Raw genomic sequence first — 22243 nt, 5'->3', positions numbered from 1 at the left:
CCCAGCCCTCTGTGTGCCTCTCTGGCCACCCCAGTCCCTTCCTGGGTCCCCTGGACCTCCCCATGTTACAGAACCTGTGGGGTTTATGTGTGGCCTGGCCTCTGCCCCCAGCTCTATGGGAACCATAATGGGTGTTCAGTATTCTGGCCATCGCTCTCAGCCGGGTGGTGGGGACTGGTCCCCATGGAGTTGACAGGGGCCAGGTCCTGGGACTTGGGGAAGCGGGCAGCAGACGCCGTAGCCCGGAGCGTGCCCTACTTCACCTCTCCTGATGCTTCCAGCTGTGTTTCGGAAGGACAGGGGTTCAAAGGAATGGGCTGACATCCAGGGAGATGTAGGCAGGACCATCTCTCCAGGGGACCCCAGGGGGCGTGGGTCACACCAGCTGTGCCCTCTGCAGGGCACTGCCTGGAATGAGGGATTGCTGAGCCTCTCCACATGGGAAGGAGAAGCAAACGATGAAGTCCTGGGCCCAGCAGCTGACCTGCTTCAGATGGACGCGACACCTCATGCCAGCACCCTTCCCAGGCACTGCCGGGCTCCCCAGTAAGCCAGTCAACCCTTGGGGGCAGAAGCCCTACTTCCGCCAAAGGTGCCTAGCTCAGTGCTGTGCCCCAGTGAAGTGATTAAATAGCCCTTGGAGAAACAGAAGGGGCACCAAGTTGCGAGTCAAGAGATCTGAGTTTAGGTCTTGCTCCAGGTAGCTGTATGCTTTGGACAGCTCATGCTGCCTCATGCTGCTCATCTGGCCCGTGAAGGGATTTTCAAACTTCTTTAGTCGTGGAACCTTTTCTTCAAATGAAATCTCAAGTGAAACTCCAATAAATACAGCCGATAAAATTGGGTGTGTGGTGCCTGGCCGTTCCCACAGCCTCCCGCCACCTGCCCCACCTCTTAGGACCTCCCTAGGCTCCCGGGAACCAGGTCTGATGTTCTCCTGACATGGATACGTCTTGACTAATTGTCTGCTTCACTGATTTTCTTGAGGATATTAGGCCAGGCTGCTCCTGGGAGCTGAGAGGAGGTCTCCCCCACTCCTTGTGGCCGGCCCTGCACTTCTAGGTCTGGGAAGGCAGGCAGGATGGTGGGGGTGACTCCTCTCAGGGGGCCAATCATTAAGAGGCTTTATCTTTGTGGACCGTCCTGGGGGGCCTGGGTCATGGGCCAAGCTTCCGGCCCAGGCCCAGGGGGTCCCTGGGGGAGGAGGGAAGGGACACTTCTTGCTAAGAGGTAGGGACACTTTGGGTACCTGCCTCTTTTTTTCCCCCCTAGGATTTTCCTGAAGGAACCCATAGTGTAGCCAACTCAGTGACAGCCTGGTGACGCAGTCACTCTGAAGAAAGGCTAAAGAAGGAACCAAGCCAACATATCCCCCATCTCTGGCAAGCACTGTGTGATTTCTTCTTCCTTCCTTCCTTCCTTCCTTCCTTCCTTCCTTCCTTCCTTCCTTCCTTCCTTCCTTCCTTCCTTCCTTCCTTCCTTCCTTCCTCTCTCTCTGTCTCCTTCTTTCTTCCTTTTGTTTTTAATTTTTTTTTTTTTTTAATCAGAGAGAGAGAGTGAGCACAAGCAGGGGGAGTGGCAGGCAGAGGGAGATGCGGGAATCGATTCCAGAACCTTAGGATCATGACCTAAGCTGAAGGAAGACGCTTAACCCTTAACCTGCTGAGCCACCCAGGCATCCCTTGTTTTTGTTTTACAGGGGGATGGGATAAACCCATTTCCCTAATCCTTTCTGTTTGACTTTAGCCGGATGCTAGCAGGTTTCTATTCTCTGAGAGTTTGCTCACTCCTGGGGTAGGGACAGAGAAAGGGAAGGGAAGTAACATGCATATGATACTTACTCTAGACCAGAGCTTCACCTGTATTCATAGGCTCCATTTATCTTCTTACAACCACAACTCCCATTTTACAGATGAGGAAATCAAGGATCAGGCAGATGATATGACTTGTCCAAAGTCTCCTGGGTTGGAAGTGGTGAACCAAGATGGAATCCAGCCTGTCTGGCTTTTTCCATCACACCATAGGGGTACACGGATGGGGCAGGGTAGCTGGTGAGGGCTTTTCACAATGAGGATTCACCAAGCCAGTGTCTTTTTAAAAAGGACAGACGTTCTGGTCTCCTAGGTAAGAGAGGAAGCTGTTCTGACCTGCTGGGATTTGAGGGGTTCCCTGGAACCACACCTCCCCTCCACCACTTGGTACTGTGTCCCAGATTTCATGCATCTTTGAGTTAAGCATTGTCCTCTCCAGAAGCCTTTTGAAATACACAGACCCCTGGAAGATGTGACATTTTATATCAGTGATCTCAGTTGGAGTGTTTGATGGAGTGTTACAGAGCCTTAAAGCTTAGGGGGTGTAACCTCCCGCTCTTATCTAGGAGGATTCTGAGGTCCAGAAAGGGGACGGACTTGGCCAAGGTCACATGGCATGCAGCAGACTTGACTACCCCCACCCCCCACCCCCACCTCCCAGTGCTGTTTCCAGGTTTCCACCTGTCTGTGACAGGCAGATGGGAGACCAGACCTCTGGGCACCTGTTGGGGGCTAGAAAACCTCTTTCTGCTTTGTGCCCTGCTGAAGCTGAGTGGCCCTGTGCTTGTCACAGGCTGGTGTCCTCTGCCCTCTGCTTCTTGCTCCCGGGTGAACAATAGTAGTGCTCACCAGGCAAGCTGGACCTACCTCTAGTGTCTGCTTGTTTGTTTAAATTCTCTGGCAGAGACATGCTGTCCCAGAGGGCGGGGAAACCCGTGTGGGGCTCACCCCCTGAGGGACAGCATTGTCCCTGTGGGCTTTGGCTGGGAATGTTTCTGAAGAAGCCCTAATCCCCTGCCCTACCTAGCCTCAGAGTCTCTATCACCCCCAGAGAAGCACTGGGAGAACTGTGTGAGCCATCAGAATCCTCCAGACCTCACTTCCCCTGCCTGTTCTTTATCCTTGTCCGCGCTGCAGGCAAAATGCCGCTCTTCCCTCTATCCTCAAGCACCACCTCCTCCAGGAAGCCTTCCTCTACCCCCAGCAATCATGTGGCCCCTTCAGAGTTCCTATTTTCAGTTTACTGTTTGGTTCCTCTGGACAGAAAGCCCCTTCCATGCTGTTGCAGCCCCCGGGCCGAGCCAGCACAGGGCTTATGGGCTGAGTTTAATACTTGCTTATGGAATAAACGTCCCATGCTACCTCCTGCAGAAAACCCTTCTTGAGGCTCATCCCAGCCAGTTTGACTGCTCTGGCACCTTGGGCCTCTTTTAGGGCCACCTTCCCACCTCACCTTCCGGTGGAGCTGTACGCATACCTGTCCGTGGGCAGCAATGTTCCAAGGCAGGCATTTTCACTCGTGTCTTACAGATGAGGGGAACTGGGGGGTCAGGGAGGTTGAGTAACTTGCCCAAGGTCACTCAGCTAAAGAGTGGCAGACAGGAGTGTCACTTGTGTCCATTTGGATCTAAAGCCCCCGTACTCTCCACTGCCCTGTATCTCATATAGCATCAGCACTCTGCCTGATGCCTGGTAGACCTCGGGAAAGATCCACGGCTGGAACGAGGCTCAGTTCCCAGGCAAGGCCCAGGTCTGAAGGGGGAATACAGCTTTAGGACCTTAGCTGTCACCTCGTGCTACCCCTCTTCCCAGGAGAGGGACTCCCTCCAAGACTGGGTGGGGGTGTGTGAGCAGGGGCAGCAATGGGCAGGACGGGGGGTCAGACTTTGAGGGGTAGCACAGACTGGGAGGGTCAAGAAGTGAGCATGTCAGGGAGAAGCAATCCAGGGAGAGAGCCTGGCATTCGGGGATTAAACCGAAGTCTGTAAGGGACAGGCAGAGACTTGGCTGATAGGGGCTAGGGGTGGCTCCCCCAGACAGTGACCCTGCCCTGCCCTGCTGCCCCTTCTCCTGCTTGCTCACCATCCCTCTTCCCTCCCCTTTTCCTGACGGGCTTCTCTGGGGGAGTTAGCCTCTCGGGCTTTCTCTGCTCCAGTCTCATTACCAATCATCATCAATGCCTATCATTACCCCAAGTCAAACCTCCAGATCCAGATGGGGACGGGAAGCTGGCACAAGGAAAAAGAGGCCCTTCTTCCTTGAGGGAGAGACCGGGTGCGTGTGTGTGTGTGTGGGGGGGGGAGAGACAGAGACAGAGAGAGGGAGAGATTGACCCGCAGCCAGAGACAGCGAATTGAAGGGAGCCAACCCAATTCTCTCTCCTTCAATTCAACAGGTTTGTGTCCCTGTCTTTCCAGTGGATCAGATCTGTGTCTGGCTAGGTGCCCAGGGAGTCAGGGGATGGCGTGAGGGAGGAGACCTTTCTTCCCATCGCGGCGAAACCACCTGGAGAAATGCTTAGACAACAGCAAGAATGAGCCACTCTCTCCTCAGCCTCTTTCCCCACTTCAGAGGGGCTCTTCATCCGTGGGTTTGGAGGTTAACCGCCCACACTCACACAGGCAAGAGCTTCCCTGAACACCAGAGTGACAGGACGTCAGGACAAAGTACAACTACTTGCCTCTGATCACTACTTCCTTTGTCTGGGGCCACAGCTGGCTCCCGGCTACCTTTCACGCTCTTCTCTACCCCCACCCCCACCCTCTCCCCACATCCCCCTCACCTGGAACACCTTCCCCTTCCTCCTTGGCTCCTGCGGAACTGCTTCAGAGCCATAAGCTAAGGCGGCCCTGGTCCCGAGGCCTCTGAATGGGGCTGAGGATGACCTTGGAGGGGACCCAGCATGACCACTGTCTGGGCCGCTCTCTGCTCCATGCCCCACCCTCCATGTTGCTAGATGACCTTGGGTCCTTCTGTACCCTTGGGAGTCTTTGGGTGCTCAGTCTGTCCGGATGCTCCCTGCCCTGCAGCAGCCTGTGGAGGGAGGATGGTGGAATCAAGTTTGCTGGTGGGATTAAGTCTGTGGGAGGAGAGGGTGCTAGAGAGACACGATTTGGTCTTATGACGGTTGATTTGTGTTCCTGATTCCATGGGCTTTTTGTCCTCTTTCTGGAAGACCCAGGTGTGTTGGGCTCTCAGTTCGATGGTAATGTGGGCAGTGGCTGGGTGTTGTACATCAGGGTAGTGTATTGTTGGGAAAGCTGGTGACACCACACTGGAGGACAGCATCCAGAGGCAATCCTCCTCGGAGTCACCACTAGCTTGTCTCTGAAATGAGGGGTGGGGGGTGGGAGACCCCTCCCCACCCTAGAGAAGGGTGCTCCAAAGCCCCTCAGGCCAGGATGCAATTCTGCTCCCTCATTCCCTTGGTTCTCTGGGCCAAGTGCACAGAGGGAGCCTCGAATAGGTAGCTGAGACACACCTTACTTAATACCACCAAGGGGGACATTTGGCTCAGGTTGGGGAAAGCCCTGGGGTTATTGTGACAGGTGACAGCCACCCCTCCTTGGAATCCCTCCATTCTCCTCTCAACTTCAGGGTCTTTTACTAAGACCTCCTCTTTTGACCTCTTTAGGGCCAAGGAAGGCTGAGTTGAGGAGGGATGCGGTGGAGGGGGACAGCATGAGTGCCTGCTCATGCTGCTGGGAGCCTCGGTCCTGACTCTGCCTGCTCCAGGGCAGGGATGAGGGAGGGGGGCTCTGCCAAAGCACCCACATCTTGGGCTCTGGCAGTGCCAGATGTGGACCAGGTTGGAAGGAGGAAGTTTAATCGCTTCCCTTCCATATCCCATGCAGCAGCTTGCAGCATGGAGCCTAGGTAAGGAGGCTTGCCTGGGAGGGCCCCCCCCCCCCCGCCCCCACCGCCGAGCCAGCAAATAAACATTTACTAACCCTTGTCCTTGCTGCTAGGGAGCTTGCCAGGGGGTGCAGGCAGGACTGGAGGCATGAATGATGCAAAGGGTAGGATGGGGTGGGGGTGGGCAGCCCCTCTGCTCATAGGGGCCTCAGGACACTACGCCCGTGGAACTGGGCTGCTTAAGAGGTAACCTAGCACCCTCACTAAACCACAGTACCATGTGCCGAGGCAGGGGGTTGGCTGAGTAACCTCCCTGGATCGTTTGGGTCAATTTGGGGGAAGTTGCGGCATTCCCGCTCTCAGCCCAGACACTCACAGAGGCTACATCAGCCCTGGGCCAGGCCCTGCCCAGATCTGGATGAAAAATGAGACTGGTTGGTCCCTCTCTTCCCTCAGGTATCAGAGCCCCCTCTTTGTTCCCTGGGGGAACCAGAGCTGCTGGGTCAAAGCCCAACCAGGAATTTTTCCAGGCTGGTTCCTATATGCAAGGGTGGGGTGGGGGGGCCTCAGGGAGCACTTAGGGAAGACCAGAGGAGTTGGAGAAAAGGGGGCTTTGAAGGGAGCGGGTGTGGAGCGGGGGGACTGGGGGAAAGAGGAGAGAGGCTCCCAGTTGGTAGAAGTAGGCAAGGGATCCTAGGGGTCTGGGGGTCCTGAGAAGAAACCCCAATTCTGTTCAGAAGATGAGCTGAGAGACTGGGCTGGGGCTGATAGAAGCCTTGGCCCCCAGCCTGGTGGGAGCTCCGGGCAGCTGGCCTACAGACGTTCCTCAGTGTTGGTGAGTAGGTTTGAATCATCACTCAGGCCCTGGCCTCCATCCGCCCCCACCAGCCCCCTGGCCTCAGTTCCCTGGCAACATCTGGGGGGGGGGAGAGCAGGAACAAGGGCTTCTGTCTGCCCAGCTGCCTCTCCCTTTGGGCTCTGCCAGACTCCACAGTGCATACGTGGGCTCCAACAGGTCCTCTTCCCTCTGGGCCACTGACTAACCCCAGAACCACACGGCTTCCCATTTTCAGCCCTACAAACCTGGTGCCAAATAATTTTCCCCAAGGAGGCTTCCCTGGACACTTCCCAAAGGACCCCAGTCACCCCAGTCTGTTGGCTGTAGCTCACTCTGATGTCAGCAGGCCAGATGAAGTCTCCAGATGGGCACATTGTCCACGTGGATTTGTCACGCCTCTTGTGCCCAGCATTGGGCTCTCTGCACGTGGGTCCATTCGAGTCCCAAACATGCCACTGTTTGGGAGGTCAGAAATGGGACCAGGGGTAGCCTCCCTCCACCCTCTTCCTGAAGCCCATTCCCTCTTGAGCCAGAGCTGGGGTGTGCAGGCAGTAGTCACTAGGGGGCGCTCGGCCACCACAGGGAAGCTGGGTGAACTTGGAAGAGCAGCGTCTGCGTGAGAGTGAGGACGCGTGTGTCAGTGTGAGTGTGTGTGTGTGGGGGGCGGGCTGAGAGTGCTGGAGTGGGGAGAAGGCCAGGGGTCACGCCAGGATTCCAGTAGATCTGTATGTCCTTCTCCCCACACCCGTCCCTGTCCGACTCCCTGCACGCCCAGGCCACCCCCTCCCTCCAATATTCCCAGCAAAGAAGGAATAGCTCTCGAGCCCCGTCCGCACATAACCTCACTTTCTTGTACCCTTCCCCCCAATACCGCGCGGGCGTGTGTGTGTCTGGGCAAAGGTGGGGGCGGATGGGCAATTTTCAGGCTGTGAACCTAGGTGGGGGTCGAGCTCCCCTTCACTGGGGAGGGGGTTAGGCTTTGCTACACGTCCCAGGGGAAGGCCCGAGGGGCGTGCGGGGCACTCGGAGAGGCGCAGACACTGGGCCTGTCCCCGCCCCCAGGGCGTGCCAAAGGGCGGGGCCTACCCTATTTTAAGCGGCCGCTAGTGGTAAGGAGCGCAGAGGCTTGGGGCAGCCGGGCTGCGAGGAGGCCGCGGCGCAGGGGGCGAGTGGAACCGGCGGCAGCGGCGCTGGGTCGGGAGGCGCAGCGGCGAGGCGGGCGAACCGGCGGGGTCACCAGCCAGGGGTCTCCGCACTGGAATTTGATATTCATTTATCCAGGGTTTACCCTCCTCCTTTTTTTCTTCAGCAATTTTTAAAATCCACATTCTTTCCCGTTTTAATTTATTTTTTGCTTCCCACTCCCCGCTTAAATCGGGCCGACTGTTTGGGGAGATTGCTCCTTTACTTCCCCAAATCACTTCGGATTTTGGAAACCAGCAGAGAGAAGACAGAGGTAGCAAGAGCTCCAGAGAGAAGTCGAGGAAGAGAGAGAGAGACGGGGTCAGAGAGCGCGCGCGGGCGAGCGAGCAACGACAGGGACAGGGGCAAAGTGAGTGACCTGTTTTTGGGGGTGACCGCCAGAGCGCGGCGCGAGCCCTCCCCCTCGGGATCCCGCATCGGACCAGCAGCGCTGACGGACAGACAGACAGACACCGCCCCCCGCCCCAGCTCCCACCTCCTGCCCGGCCGGCGGCCGAGGGTGGACGCGGCGGCGAGCCGCGGGCAAGAGCCGGAGCCCGCGCCTGGAGGCGGGGTGGAGGGGGTCGGGGCTCGCGGCGTTGCAGTGAAACTTTTCGTCCAACTTCTGGGTTGTTCCCGCTCCGGAGGAGCCGTGGTCCGCGCCGGGGCAGCCGAGCCGAGCGGAACCGGGAGAAGTGCTAGCTCGGGCCGGGAGGAGCCGCAGTCGGAGGAGGGGGAGGAGGAAGAAGAGAAGGAAGAGGAGAGGGGGCCGCGGTGGCGACTCGGCGCTCGGAAGCCGGGCTCATGGACGGGTGAGGCGGCTGTGTGCGCAGACAGTGCTCCAGCCGCGCGCGCGCCCCAGGCCCTGGCCCGGGCCTCCGCTCGGGGAGGAAGAGGAGACCGCCTAGGCGCCGAAGAGAGCGGGCCGCCCCGCAGCCCGAGCCGGAGAGGGAGCGCGAGCCGCGCCGGCTCCGGCCGGGCCTCCGAAACCATGAACTTTCTGCTCTCTTGGGTGCATTGGAGCCTTGCCTTGCTGCTCTACCTCCACCATGCCAAGGTAAGCGGCCGTGCCCACCAGGCGTCGCGGGCCGCTGCGAGCGCCTCTCCCGGCTGGGGACGTGCGTGCGAGCGCGCGCGTGGGGGCTCCGTACCCCACGCGGGTCCTTGGGCACCGGGCGCGCGGCTTCCCCCTCGATCCTTGTACATGTAGGGGGAGGGGGCGCGCGCTAGGTGGGAGGGCACCGGGATAGAATCTCACCGCCCACGCGGGCCCTGCCCACCCACCAGAGTCACCGCACGTACGATCTGGGCCGACCAGCGGAGGGCGGGAGCCGGAGGAGGAGGCCGAGGGGGCTGGGCTTGCGCTGCCGCGGGCGGCTGAAGTTTGCTCCTGGCCGCTGGTCCCGGACGAACTGGAAGTCCGGGCAGCGGGGGCGGGAGCCGGAGCCCAGTGGGCAGGGGGGGTGCCCGGACCTTGGACCGAGGGAGGGCAGAGAGCGTGGAGGGGGCAGGGCGCGGGCGAGAGAGAGGGGGCTTGCTGTCACTGCCGCTCGATCTCTTAGGCCCTCGCCACGAGTTTGAGAAAAGTTTCGGGGTGGATTGCCGAGGGGACCCCTGGTCTCCGCCGGGCCACCTGCGCGGAGGCACCCCCGCCCGTCCCCGCTCGCGTCCCGCTCGGTGCCCGCCCTCCCCCGCCCGGCCGGGCGCGCGCGGCGCGGAGCCGATTACATCAGCCCGGGCCTGGCCGGCCGCGTGTTCCCGGAGCCTCGGCGGCCCCGAGCGGGGAGCCCCGGGCGGCGAGCGGCGCCCCTCCCCCCGCCGGCCCTCCGCGGGAAGGTGACCTCTCGAGGTATCCCTAACCGGAGGACCCGGAGAACCACCCCACACCTCTCCCCACTGTCCCCAGCCCCTAGTCCCTTCCTGTGCTAGGAGGGATTTCTTGATGCCCCTTCTCCATTTCTCCCTGACGTGGAGAGAAGCCCCTGCCACCTTTCTATTTTTTACTCCCCTCTGCTGAGAAGACCCGTGTAACCCCTCTCCGACCCCAGAGGCCAGGGAAAGGATGATTGCTGTCAGAGGTCAGGGTGCAGGGGCCCACTTTGGTGCTTTGTCAGACTACCTAAAGTCCCCACTTGGTGACAGTCTGCTTTGCTCCCCTCCCCCACACTTCCGAGCTGTGCTTTAGTTTTTATGGGGGTGGGCTAAGGGAGGAATGAAGAGTGTCATTACTCCACTTTATACTTTTTGGAAAAATGGCTTAAAATTTGCTGTGACGTCTGCATTGTGGGACCAGCTCCCCCCACCCCCACCTTTGGAGGGAGCTCCTGCCAGCCTTGCAAACACACTTTGTCCTGGTGAAAGGGGGTGTTGGAGCAGGAGCAGGTGGTTTTTTGGAACTCTAAAACTTGCCCACCCGACTTGCTTCTCAAAGCCATCTAAGGGGCCCTTTACACTCTTCCCTTACACCTTCCCTCAGCCACAGAGTCTCCCCTTGGAGAGAGGCAGAAGGAAAAAAAATGGGCTGGGGTCCTGCTGCCACTCTGGGTGCCTTAGACCCTGGCACAAAGGCCTTGGCTCCAGGCCTCCAAGGCGGGGGGGGGGGGGGCGGGGGGGAGGGGGAGGAGTGGCTGCCTGGCCACAGCGTGACCTTCAGAGGCCCCCAGAGAAGGGCACCTGGCCCCTCCCTGCCCAGAACAGCCCCTCCCAGTGCCCCCTGGCCTTGGAGGGGGTTAAATTTCTGTCCCCCCTTCCTTGTTGGGGCCCAGGAGAAGTGGAGGGCATAGGGAGAACGTTGGCAGAGGAAGCCAGGGGGTATCATGGAGATGGGCCAGGGGGCTAAGGTGGAGACCCTGGAGGGTCCCTGAGGTTGCTGCTGTGAGAGGCTGCCCAGCTGGGATCCTGGAAACTGTTATCTGACCTTGGCCCTAGGGGCAAGGCTCGGGGATCCGGGGTGCATTGGGGGTGTGTGGGAAGGAGACAGACAGACTTTGTCAGTGGGGTCTGCAGTTCCACAGCTCTGCTGCTTAGGACGTGCCCGCAAGGAAGGGCAGGTGGGGTGGGCAGCTGGTGAGAACCGAAGGCTGGGAGAAGCCTTTGCCTGCTTGGAGCTGTCAGGTCCACATGGTTGGGCATGTTGACCTTCACAGCTTCTGGGGAGGGGAGGAATGATCCGGTGGGGGTGGGGAGGGATGGCGAGGCATAGGGGAGGCCTCAGGCCTGGCTAGTGCAGGGGGCCCCCTAGGGGCTGGGCAGTGCTAAGGCATAAAGGCTTTCCTGGTTGCATCTGAGGAAAAGTGCCCAGCTAGGTGAGAGGGACTTGGGACCCCCCTCAGTCCAGGAGGGAGAAGAAACTAGCGAACAAGGTGCGAGTGTGAGGCTCTGGGCTTTGGAGATACATTCAGGCTCCCGGAAGGGTCTGTGTGCTGGGAGAAATGGGGCTCTCCCCTCCCTCCAGGGTTTCCTCCTTGGTTTTCCCTTCTAGGCAACCTGTGGGTTTGCTGAATATTCCCAGGAACAGAGGAGTTTGGAAGGGGGAGGGTGGTTGGCGCCCTTCGTTCCTCTGCACCCTCCTCCTTCCCCAGCACCAGCTCACCCTGGTATTTGTCATGTCAGCAGGAGAAGGTCACCATGTTGTTTTTCTCGCCCCCAGTCCTTCCTTCCTGCCCCAGTCCGAATTTGTCCTCCTATTTGACCTTACTACTTACCCATGGCTTTGGACCAGGGAGTCGGGGGGCTGAGAAAATTCCCTGAACTCAGCAATGGGCCAGTGAGGGGTGGGGAGGGAAATGTGGGGAAGGGGCGGGGACCCGGACAGCACAGCGTTCTGGTATTTTCCTCCTGTGTTTTCAGTTCTCCACCCCCACCCCCCCACCCCCTGCAATATCTGGTCAGTCTTTCTCTTCCTTCACAATTGGAGCAGCACAGGGGCTGTGGGCATGCTCTCTGCTGTGCGGAGCCGGGCAGGTGCCTTGTTCCACTCAGAAGCCCCGGAGAAGCCAGAGGCTGCCGGCTGGGCGGGTGGCTGGGCCTCTGCATCCCTGCTCATGCCTGTGTCTTGCTCTTTGTTTTGTCCTCAGTGGTCCCAGGCTGCACCCATGGCAGAAGGAGAGCACAAACCCCACGAAGGTGAGTCCCTCTGGCCCTTGGATGGGTATCCTGTCTCCCCAGGGGATGGGTGGGGAGGCTCCGATTCCTTTCTTGCAGGTCTGTGGCGGTGGGGGAGGGGGGAAGGGGTGCAGGAATGGGGAATCAAGAAGGGAAGAGGGGAGCACCATGAGAGTCCCCATTCTGGAGGTCTCTCTTTGCTACTCAGGCCTCTGCTAGAAATAGAACTTGTTGCTTTTTCCTTCTGCTCTTTCCAGTAAAATTTTATTTGGAGAGGGGGCTGTGAGTACAGGCCAGGAAAGACAGTGTTCAAAGATCCCAGTTGTCGAGGGAGGTGTCCTTTGTCCCACCTGCCCCCAGGGGAGGATGGATAGTCTGTGTCACATTCAGCCCAGCCGTGTCACCCCTGCGGGCTCTGTGTGGAGGGGTATGTGCCCCTGGCTGTTCAGCAAGCTGGTTGTGCGTGAGCTAGACGTGCAGAGGGCCCAATCTCCTGAGCCCCCCCTCCCCACAGCCTGTATTCCTTTGGGGCTGGAGAGAAGGCCCTGCAGTCTCCCTCTGCCCTCCGGGTGGGATAGGTTTGGGTGCTGTGAACTTCCCTCCTGGGCCAGCAGAGGGCTGGCTGTAGCTCCCAGGTGCCCCGCCCCCTGCCCAACTCAGAGTCAGCCTGCCTTTTGTTCCTCTGTGGTTTGGAGTAGGGATCCTCCCATTTCTCTAGGGAAGCCCTGCCCCCCGCCCCCCAATGTGGCCTCTACTCCAGCCTTGGGGGAGGAGTGCCCGATGCCACTCCCCCAGCGCCCCACCGCTGAGTAAGGAAGGCCCTGGGGTCTTCAGACCTCAACCCACTGTGACCCAGGGTGGTGGCCAGGGGTGGTGTTTGCACTCCCTGGGCCAGTGGTGATGCCCAGCCCGTTCTGCCTCCCTCTTCACTTAGGAGCTCTTTCCTTGGCCAGGGCCTGGCTTCCCAGCCACCCCACAGCCTGTGCCGCTCAGAGGCTCCTGGGTCCCAGTGTGCACCCACCCCCCCATCAGCCTCCCGGTGGTCTCTGTGGTCTGGGAGAGGCAAGACAAATGATCTTTGTTTGCTGGGGACAAGATTGTCTTCAAGAAACAAGGAAAAGCAAGAAAGCTTGTTGTGGGAGTCGATGTATGTCCGGTGGCCTGGGCAAAAGCAGGCCAGCTTTCCTTGGGGGCAGTGGCTAGAGTATGAGGGGTACGGGTGAAGTTGCCCCCCTCGACCTCCCTCCTGCGGCCCGTGGGGATTCCAGGGAGCTTTTCCAAGGAATTCCTAGTCTGGGTCTTTATACCCTCAGCTACCAACTGCCAGTGGCCCAGACCAGACCTTCCTGCTTTCCTGTCCTGGTTGGGGCCTTGTGGCCCCAAAACCTGGGCCACCTCTGTCCCCAACCATGACAAAATGTCAGGTCAAGAATTCTTGATAAGTCATCTTCTTCGAGATAGACTTGGCTTAGAAAAGGGCTTCTTCAGATCTCTGCTCTCATCTATACTCTGACGGTGCTTTACCTTAACCCTTTTGAGGGTGGAGGAGAATTCTGTGCCTGTTGTCTGCATAGGGGAAGTAGATCTCAGACAAGGCCAGGGACTGGTTGGGAGCCCCCCCCGCCCCCGTTCCCTTGCTGTTTTCACACCTATGGCCTTCCCCTCCCTTCCCCTCAGCTCCCCAAATTCTCCTCAACCCACTTAGTGTATAGATACCCCCAGGCTCATCTTCCTTTACCATCAGAAGGGAAGAGGAGCTCAGCCACAGTCTCTGGGGAGAGGCAGGCTAGGGGGTTGCACTTCAGACGCCTGGGTGAGGTTCCAAACCTTGTGTTACCTGGGCTGAGAAAGAGCGCTTGTTTGGGGGCCGGAAACGGGAGACAAAAACCCCACACTTCAGTCTCAGTTTCAGTGTCTTTAGAAGTCCACCCAGCCACTCATACAGATGTGCAATCTGAGGCCCAGAGAGGGGAGGGACCGGCCCAAGGTCACACTGAGTCATGAACAGAGCCCAGACCTCTTCACGGGCTGGATGCCCCTTCTTCCTCCTGTGAGGGGAGAGACATTTCAGGGAGAGCGTTACTTTGTGGTAGTTGGGGGGGGGGGGCGTGAGATGGAGAGTGGCAGGCTGGGCCACAAGTTGGAGTCATCATTCCAGGTCCTGAGTGTCTGTTCTCCAGGGCCCCGCCCCCGTGGCCTAGAATTACCCCTTCATGCTCCAGTGCACCTCGGGCCCCACGGCCAGCCTGGGAAGCCGTCTTTACCCTGCCCTCCCTCCAGATCAGCTTCTAGAAGTGCTCCATGGCTGCGGTGGCGGCCCCGTTTTTTCCATGATGCAAGCAGTTTGCCCTCTTGGGCGGGGTTATCGGTGGCTGGCAGGGCCTGCATAGAGTGCCCACCCACTGCCACCTGCTGATTCCAGGCAGGCCCGGCGCCTGTGCCGATGTTCACCACCTCCCCAGCCCGTGTCTGGGGAGGGGTCTGGCAGGTGGCAATGTGCCCCCCCCCCCAACATGCTTCTACATGATTTGCCTTGGGAAGGCTTTGATGTCAGAGCAGATTGCAAGTGTGGGCCCGGGGCAAGTTCCTCAGCCTCTCTGAACCTCCAGTTCCCACTTTGTAAAATGGGGTTCCTAGTGGAACCTCGTAGTGTCACGTGGGGAGAATTATTGGCCATGGAAACCATGGATGATGGTGCCCAATGGCCGGCATGTAATAAGTCCTCATCCGATGGTTGTTGGTATGGTGGATGGTGTGATGGAGGTTGTAGGGAAATGCAGAGTAGGTTTGCCAAGCTGGCTCTTCCTCCTTTCATGGGAAACAGATCACCACCACCACCACCCCCCAGCCGACAAGTATACTCATCTTCAAACTGTGCCCTGGTATCCAGGTTGACCCAGGAGGTGGCTCAGCGGTCATGGCGAGGGGGTGGGGTCAGACGTAGCAGACCATCTCCCTCAGAACCTGACAGCCTCGTGTGATCTTTGGAATAAAACCAGACCTTCCATCAGTGCCCGTGGTGCAAAGCTTAGGGAAGGATGTCAACCACAGCTGGAGGGACTTAAGCTAGAGTTTGGGAAGGATTGGCCCAGTAGGGGGTACCTCTCACAGGAAGCCTGAGGGCTTGCCCTATAAAGCTCGGTGGAGACGGGGGCCGGCCATCTCTTGTGTGACCGGCTGGGCTCATGTGTCACTCCATCCCACGCAGTGGTGAAGTTCATGGACGTGTACCAGCGCAGCTACTGCCGTCCCATTGAGACCCTGGTGGACATCTTCCAGGAGTATCCTGACGAGATCGAGTACATCTTCAAGCCATCCTGCGTGCCCCTGATGCGGTGTGGGGGCTGTTGTAATGACGAGGGCCTGGAGTGCGTGCCCACCGAGGAGTTCAACATCACCATGCAGGTGGGCATCTGTGGGGAGTGGGGGGTGGGGGGGGCGGGAGCGGGGTTAGACTTTGGGAACAGGTGCTCCCCGGCCCTTTCCTGGGCAACTCTTGAGAGGAAGAGCCAGACTTGCCTTGCTCAGCTCCTGGCCCTGAGTCAGTCAGGAGGCAGTGTGGGGAGTCTTACCCCCTTTGGAGAAAAAGATGCCCTGCATTTCTGGGATGGTCTGGGATTTCCCACAAGTCCCTACTGCCTCCTCCTCCTCCCTGACCTTTGCCCCTGGGCTCAGGAGGGGCTGACACCTGTGACAGGAGCTCCTCTCTTCCTCTCTTGGAGGAAGAGGGCGCTTCCTCCTGGGGGGCTCTGTTCGGGGTGCTGGGTGAGCCTGGTGCATGGAGAGTGCTAGAAGGTAGTTGTTTGGTGCTGTCTGGTGACAGGGCACATCTCAGCCTGGACAGGGTGGGAGGGAGCTCTGAGACCCCTGGGAAGGTGGCTCTTGGGTAGCGACTAGGGGTCAAGGTGAGGCCTAGAGGGGATAACAGGAGGGGAGGGATGGGCACAGGCAAGAACCCAGGACCTGAATTCCCAGCCTGGCCAACCCGTGCAACCATGCCTGCCCTCAAGAAGAGCCAGGGGCTCCTTGAGGTCAGTAGGGTCGGGGGAGTTGGGGTGGGCCTGAGGCTCTTTCTGGTAGAGCCCCTGGTGCCTCCTCCCTCTACCCCCCAACCCTGCTCCGTAGAACCCCTGGGTGCTGAGTGGCAAGAGCCACAGGATGTCCCATCTGGGTATGGCTGGCTGGGTCACTAACCTCTGTGATCTGCTTCCTTTCCCTCTAGATTATGCGGATCAAACCTCATCAAGGCCAGCACATAGGGGAGATGAGCTTCCTACAGCACAGCAAATGTGAATGCAGGTGAGGACGGAGTCACGGATTCAGATTCGTTTGTTCAGCAGACGGCGGGAGGGTTAAGCATGTTTCACTTGTTAGCCATTTCTACCTTGCAACTGTGGCACTTTGGGCATTTTCATTTTACTTCTCTGTGCCTCAGTTTCTACGTCTGTCAAATGGGCACAATAATAGGATGTCTCTCGTGGCATTGTTAGAAGGACTAAATGAGTTCTTTTATGTAAAGGGATTAAAACTGCATTGATATGTCATAAATAGTACGTTACGGCTCTTGTTAGCATCACCAACTGAACCCCTTTCTGTTTTGTTCTTTTCTCTTTCTCTGCCCGCTGCAGACCAAAGAAAGATAGAGCAAGGCAAGAAAAGTAAGTGGCCATGACTTTAGCTCCTCTCCCTCTCCTTGGTTGGTTATCTTGGTTTGGGGCTCTTGGCTTCCTCTGTCAGGGGGGTCTCATATCTTCACTGAGTCAGGGAGTTGGCCTCACGAAGACTTGTGGTGGCAGTAGGGGTTGGAGCAAACCCGAGGATTCTGGCTCTAGGATTAGGGGCAAAACCCCAGCCTGGAGCCTGGAGCTTCCTGTGGAAGGAGACCACGCATTCCAGGTCTCTAGGTCATTCCTGGCCGGGACTTGCAGTTTTGGTGTGTGGGGGTGCGTGTGGACAGCGGCTCCCCGGCTTGCTCTAGTCTTCTGTCCCCCCACAGCAGGGAGAGGGAGGGGGTGGCAGAGAGGCCAGCTTTTGTGTGTCAGAGGAAACGGTCTCTCGCCGTGGTTGCTGTGGTGGTGCGATTGGACTTGGGGGCCCGCTGAGAGGTTTTCTTGGTGATGCCCTCCTGTAGGAGTGAGGCGGGCCTGAGCCACTCAGCCCTCCCTGGCCAGGGAGAAATGAGTTGACTGTTGGTCATTTTCTGAGGCTTCTAGTTGCTCCGTGTGGAGGGTTGAGTCAGGATGGAGCAGGGGGCATAGTCTGGGGGCAGTGAGACTTCAAGACCCGGTGAGCAAAGGGGACAAGCCTGCAGGGAAAGAGAATGAGAGAGAGCACCTGTGTCCTTCCCTCCCCTCCCCTCCCTCACCATCCCGTCTGCCCCCAAAGCTCTGGGGACCCAGAAGCTCCGAGGCCTCAACCCCTTGCCTCTTCCCTAAGTCCCCAACTTCCAGGACTGCTGTGGCTCTCAGAGCAGTGATTTGGGAGAGTAGTCTCAGAGAGAGAGAGAGAGAGAGAGAGAGAGAGAGAGTGTGTATTTGTGTGTGTAGACCTTCCTCCTTCCCAGTGCTTTCTCCTAGGGGAGCAGTGTTGCCCCTCTCCTCAGTCCCTTCCCCCTCTCCCCAGTCCCGTCCCCTCATTTCTTCCCCTGTGGCAGACATTCTGGGCATCCTCTGGCCTGGCAGGTGTGGAGAGTGCTGGTTCCCTTGAGGGGAACAGGCTTCAGCCTGCCCCCCCCTGCCCGTTTCCCAAATGTCTGCATTGCCCCCAGGGAGAGCGGGGGGCTCGCCTGGGCTCGGAAGAGAGTCAGCTGAGATGGTGTGGCAGGCTTTGACAGGCTGGGGAGGGAACTTCCTGCCAAGTAACGCCCAGGCCCCTCCTCCCATGCCTCCCTAACTCCCACCCCACCCTACTGCCTGCCTGGGGCTCTGAGGACACCCATCCCCGCCTCTCGGCCCAGGTTATGGCTGGGCAGGCTGGCGCCTTTCATGTGCCGCCCCTGGGTCTGTGCCAGCTCCCAGCGTAGCTGCTCTCCCACACCGGGATCTGCAGAGGCAGGGCCCCTGAGGGACCCGTTTGCTGTTGCACTTGGAAATGAAGGCAGAAGGTGCCCAAAGCACAGCCTGGGCCCCGACCCCCACCCCCATCAAGTCAGGTCTCTCCAAACTCTGGCCTACCTTTTATAGCACCCCCTCCCCCGACCTTCAGGGTCAGACTTGTCCAGGGTTGCTGCCCACAGGGCTTTGCCCCTGCCTGGGACCAGGAGCTGCCACGAGCACTCAGGCCTTTGGGTCCTGTGTCCTCCACCCAGCCTCTGCTCCCCACGCAGAGCATTGCCGGAGGCCAGGTTGGCCACCCCAGGGTGGCCGAAGGGAGAAGGAGGAGCCGTTGAGTGCCCGCTGCCCCAGCCTTGCCGTGCGTGTGCGTGTGCGTGCGTGTGCGCAGGCCCTTTCCTGGAGCCCGCTGGCCTCCCGATGCTTGTTCCAGGGAGTGTGTCCCGAACCCTGCCCCCCTCGTTGCTTCTTTTCCTTTCCCCTTCCCCCTTGCTCTCTCTTTGTCTGTCTCTGTTTTTTTATTTTCCAGAAAATCAATTCGAGGAAAGGGAAAGGGGCAAAAAAGAAAGCGCAAGAAAGCCCGGTATAAACCCTGGAGCGTGTACGTGGTGCCTCCGCTGTCTCATTGCCTGGAGCCTCCCTGGCCCCCAGTCAGACCCCCGCCGGCGGGACCCCCTAACCCTGCCCCTCCCGGCCCCCCCGGCTCTCCTCCCCCTCTCCCCCCCAGTGTCTCTCTCTCACTCTCACTCCACTAATGGGCACCAGCAGCTAGATGCGGTGGTGGCGTGGCCGGTCCAGGGTTGGGCTGGCCAGGTGGGCAGAGTGGGCCCGGAGGATCCAGGGAGGGGACTCCGGCTTGGCTGGGCACCGCCTTTCTCTCACCCACTGGGCACTGGTGGCGGGCCCATCTGGCGCAGGTGCCACGCACTGGTGCCTGCTCACCCAACTGGTTTCCACTGCTCTTGGCTTCTGCACTTGTCTGGAAGCTGAGGGTAGTGGGGCGGGCAGACGTGGCGTGAGGAAGGGGTGCGAGTGACTCGAGGCAGCCTGTTGTCAGCTGCAGGAGGAGGCTGGGTGGGGTCAGGCACCGTATGGCAGCCCCTCCTCGTGGACCTGGGGCCTCCGGAGGGGAGCCCTCTACTCTGGTCTGACGCACGGCACCCACAGAAACCTCCCTGTAGGTTTGGAGGCTCTTCCTCTGGGTTGGAGACTGTCGTGGGCCCTTTGGCCACCAGTGGCCTGGCTGTGGACGCTGCCTCTGGGCTTGGCCTGATGTGGTGCCCTCCTTCAGCCTGCCTTTGGTGGAGGGGCCCGGGCCTGAGGGGCCCTGAGGGGCACAGGGGGAAGGTGGCCCGGATTGCTGTCCCCAGCAGGTGAAGAGTCAAGGTGTACTCTTTCAGGGGCGGTAGCCGTTGGGGCCCTGTGGCCCAAGACTTGAATTTGTCCCTCCGGGACAGCACTCCCCCCTTACAGTGTCCTCTCCTTGCACTCTCTGCCCACCTGTGTCTGCCTCTTCCTGCAGGCAGTCTTCCTAGCCAGTGCTGCCTCTTTCCGCCGCTCTCTCTGTCTTCCGCTGCAGCACTCGGATCCTTCCAGGGCTTGGAAGGGGCAGGGGGGCCAATGAGCTGGGTGGGGGTGCAGCTGCGGACTGTTAGGGGGTGTTGCATGTTTTTTTTTTTTTTCTCTTTCTCTGCTGATGCTCTAGCTTAGATGTCTTTCCTTTTGCCTTTTTGCAGTCCCTGTGGGCCTTGCTCAGAGCGGAGAAAGCATTTGTTTGTACAAGATCCGCAGACGTGTAAATGTTCCTGCAAAAACACAGACTCGCGTTGCAAGGCGAGGCAGCTTGAGTTAAACGAACGTACTTGCAGGTTGGTTCCCAGAGGGCGAGCAAGTCAGAGAGGGGTTTCACACAGAGATGGGGAGAGAGAGAGAGAGAGAGAGAGAGAGAGAGAGAGAGAGAGAGCTTGCGCGCACGCGCACCAGAGGGGCCAGCTGCTTGCTCGGCTTCTAGCTGCCTGCCTGGTGACTGACCGCCGCCTTCTCTGCTTGCGGGGCCCCTGCGGTGGGACGCAGGCGCTGGCCTGGCCTGCTGGGGCCTGTTCCGAGGTTGCCCTGGTTGCCTGAGGGGTTAGCCTGGTGTGGCTTCATGTGACAGTGTGGACGCAGGCTGAGTGTTGTGTCCTGTGGTCCTGCGGTGTCCTGTGGTGGCTGTTGGTCCTGACGTTGTTATCACTACCTTGCTACTAATACAGAGGGCCCTTCTTGGTGTGGGGGCTGCTGCCGTCTACAAAGCTCAGACGCTCTTGGGGGCCTTGCCGCCACCCTCTGAAGTCCGCACCGCTGGGCTTCTCATCCCCTCAGTGTCCCTCACGGGGGCAGGGGGCGAGTCCCTCCGAGACTGGGGTCCCCGAGGGCACGGGCTCCCGCTGTTGGTTTGGGGTGGGTTGGAGATTTAACGTTTGGGGGACACTAGATACTTTTAATACTCCAGTTACTCATGGTGACAACCCCAAACAGCCCACATATTTCCAAATGCCTCCAGGATGGGCGGGTCGGGAACTCCTCACGGGAGGGCCTGGCTTTTATTCACCTGGGTGACCCTCCAGGCATCTGTACCTTTGTCCTCTGAGCACAGTGGGGACCTAGAAAGTGTCAAGTATGTAAGCGAATACGTGACTGAGTTCAGGGAGTAAGGTCAGGAGCGCAGAGCCGTGACAGGTTGGCTGGCCGTCTTTCGATGCCTACCAGTCCGGCCTTTGCTCAAAGGCTGGGAGCCCTCTGGGCCAGCCTGAGTTTCACCCAGGGAGGGGGGCTTATATGGGGATTCCCTGGCAGGATCAGGGTGCCCCCAGCTAGTCCAGATGCTCCATTAACAAAGTCCTTGGAATGTGGCTGCCTTCCCTACCCCCGTGTTCTTGTGGTTGTGGATGTTTAAGGGATGCTGGGGACCAGGCCCTGGGCTGTTGGGGCAGGCTTCTCTCTGTCTCGGTGGTATGTGAGGATAGGAAGTGTATGTGAGTGCTGGGCTTGGGGCTCTGCCGAACTCCAGGGCCCAGTGAGGGGTCTCCACATGCCCCGGGGGCTTGGGGGAAGGTGAGGCCTTTATCATTTTCACGGTTTCTGTGGGGATTATTCTGCAGAGAGACTGTCTGGGATGGGGTGTGTGAAGTGACCTGGGGGCTAACAGAAGTTACCCCAGCCTCCAGAGACCTCCCCCCGTATGGGGGAGTTTCAGGACCCCAAATTGGGGGCTTAGGATGCCCATTGCCAGGCTCTCAGAAGGGCGGGGCCTGCTCTGACCTCTCATAGTAGAGAAGGGAAAAGGCAATAAGTCCCAGGGGCAGGGGCATGACACGAAAGCTCTTGGTGTCCCCTCTGCTTGGACAGGAGCAGCGCAGCGAATGATCACCTCTCGCCACCCAGCAGCCTGGTACCGGGGGCCCGCTGCGGCCAGCATGCTGAAGAAACAAGGCCTGGAGGGAGGGCATGGTGAAGGGAGATGTGTCCCTCACGGCCTCGCCGGAGCAGCCCCTCCCTTTCAGCTGGCCCTAGCCCTGGGTCAGGGTGCTCTCCCCACTCTCTTCCGCAAGCCAGCCCCATAGAGGCAGAGCTGAAGCCCCTCTCTCTGCGGGCACTCTTTGCTGACTAACTCGGTCCACCTCTGGTCACCATCAGCTCTTAAATGCCAAGTAGGGACTGTTCTTGAGTATGCGTTCATTTGTCGCCTCTGATGGCATGTCCCCATGTCCTTGTCTTGTCTCAACTAGATTGTAATCTCTAGAGGGCAGAGGGGAGTCCTGGACTCAGCTCCTGCTCTGGCGGGGTGGAGGGGCGGGGTGCCCACCCCGTGGGCGGGGGCTGGCTCTCCCCTCCCGCTGGGCTCCTCGAGGCAGCGCCGTGCTTTCGCCATCCTCTCTGCCGCAGGGACCCTGGGCTCCCGGGAAGGGAAGGCTGCCTGCCTCACTACCGCGTCCCCGCGCCCGGCCCTAACCGCCAGCCTCTGTTTCCCGTCTGCCGCAGATGTGACAAGCCCAGGCGGTGAGCCGGGCTGGAAGAAGGAGCCTCCCTCAGGGTTTCGGGAACCAGACCTCTCACCAGGAAAGCCTGATTCAGAACGCTACAGAAACCACGCCGCCGCCACCACCACACCAACCATCGCCATCACCAGAACAATCCTTAATCCAGAAACCTGAAATGAAGGAAGAGGAGACTCTGCGCAGAGCACTTTGGGTCCGGAGGGCGCGACTCCGGCAGAAGCATTCCCGGGCAGGTGACCAAGCACGGTCCCTCTTGGAATTGGATCGCCATTTTATTTTTCTTGCTGCTAAATCACCGAGCCCGGAAGATTAGAGAGTTTTATTTCTGGGATTCCTGTAGACACACGCACCCACATACATACATTT

General features: G+C 59.2%; 1 protein-coding gene across 1 annotated transcript; it reads left to right on the top strand.

Annotated features, from left to right (window-relative positions):
- The first annotated feature begins 5676 nt into the window (after nucleotides 1–5676).
- Nucleotides 5677–22234, top strand: VEGFA (vascular endothelial growth factor A). Its single transcript, XM_032410104.1, has 9 exons — nucleotides 5677–5687; nucleotides 7612–8743; nucleotides 11763–11811; nucleotides 14999–15195; nucleotides 16013–16089; nucleotides 16419–16448; nucleotides 18370–18441; nucleotides 19577–19708; nucleotides 21861–22234. Exons 1-9 carry the CDS (start codon nucleotides 5677–5679, stop codon nucleotides 21880–21882), a joined length of 1722 nt encoding a protein of 573 aa, XP_032265995.1. The 3' UTR covers nucleotides 21883–22234.
- Nucleotides 22235–22243: the final 9 nt, after the last annotated feature.

The sequence above is a fragment of the Phoca vitulina genome, unplaced genomic scaffold, assembly GCF_004348235.1.
Source record: "Phoca vitulina isolate PV1807 unplaced genomic scaffold, GSC_HSeal_1.0 scaffold11, whole genome shotgun sequence".
NCBI classification, from domain to species: domain Eukaryota; kingdom Metazoa; phylum Chordata; class Mammalia; order Carnivora; family Phocidae; genus Phoca; species Phoca vitulina.
This window is presented reverse-complemented; position numbering and strand designations above follow the sequence as displayed.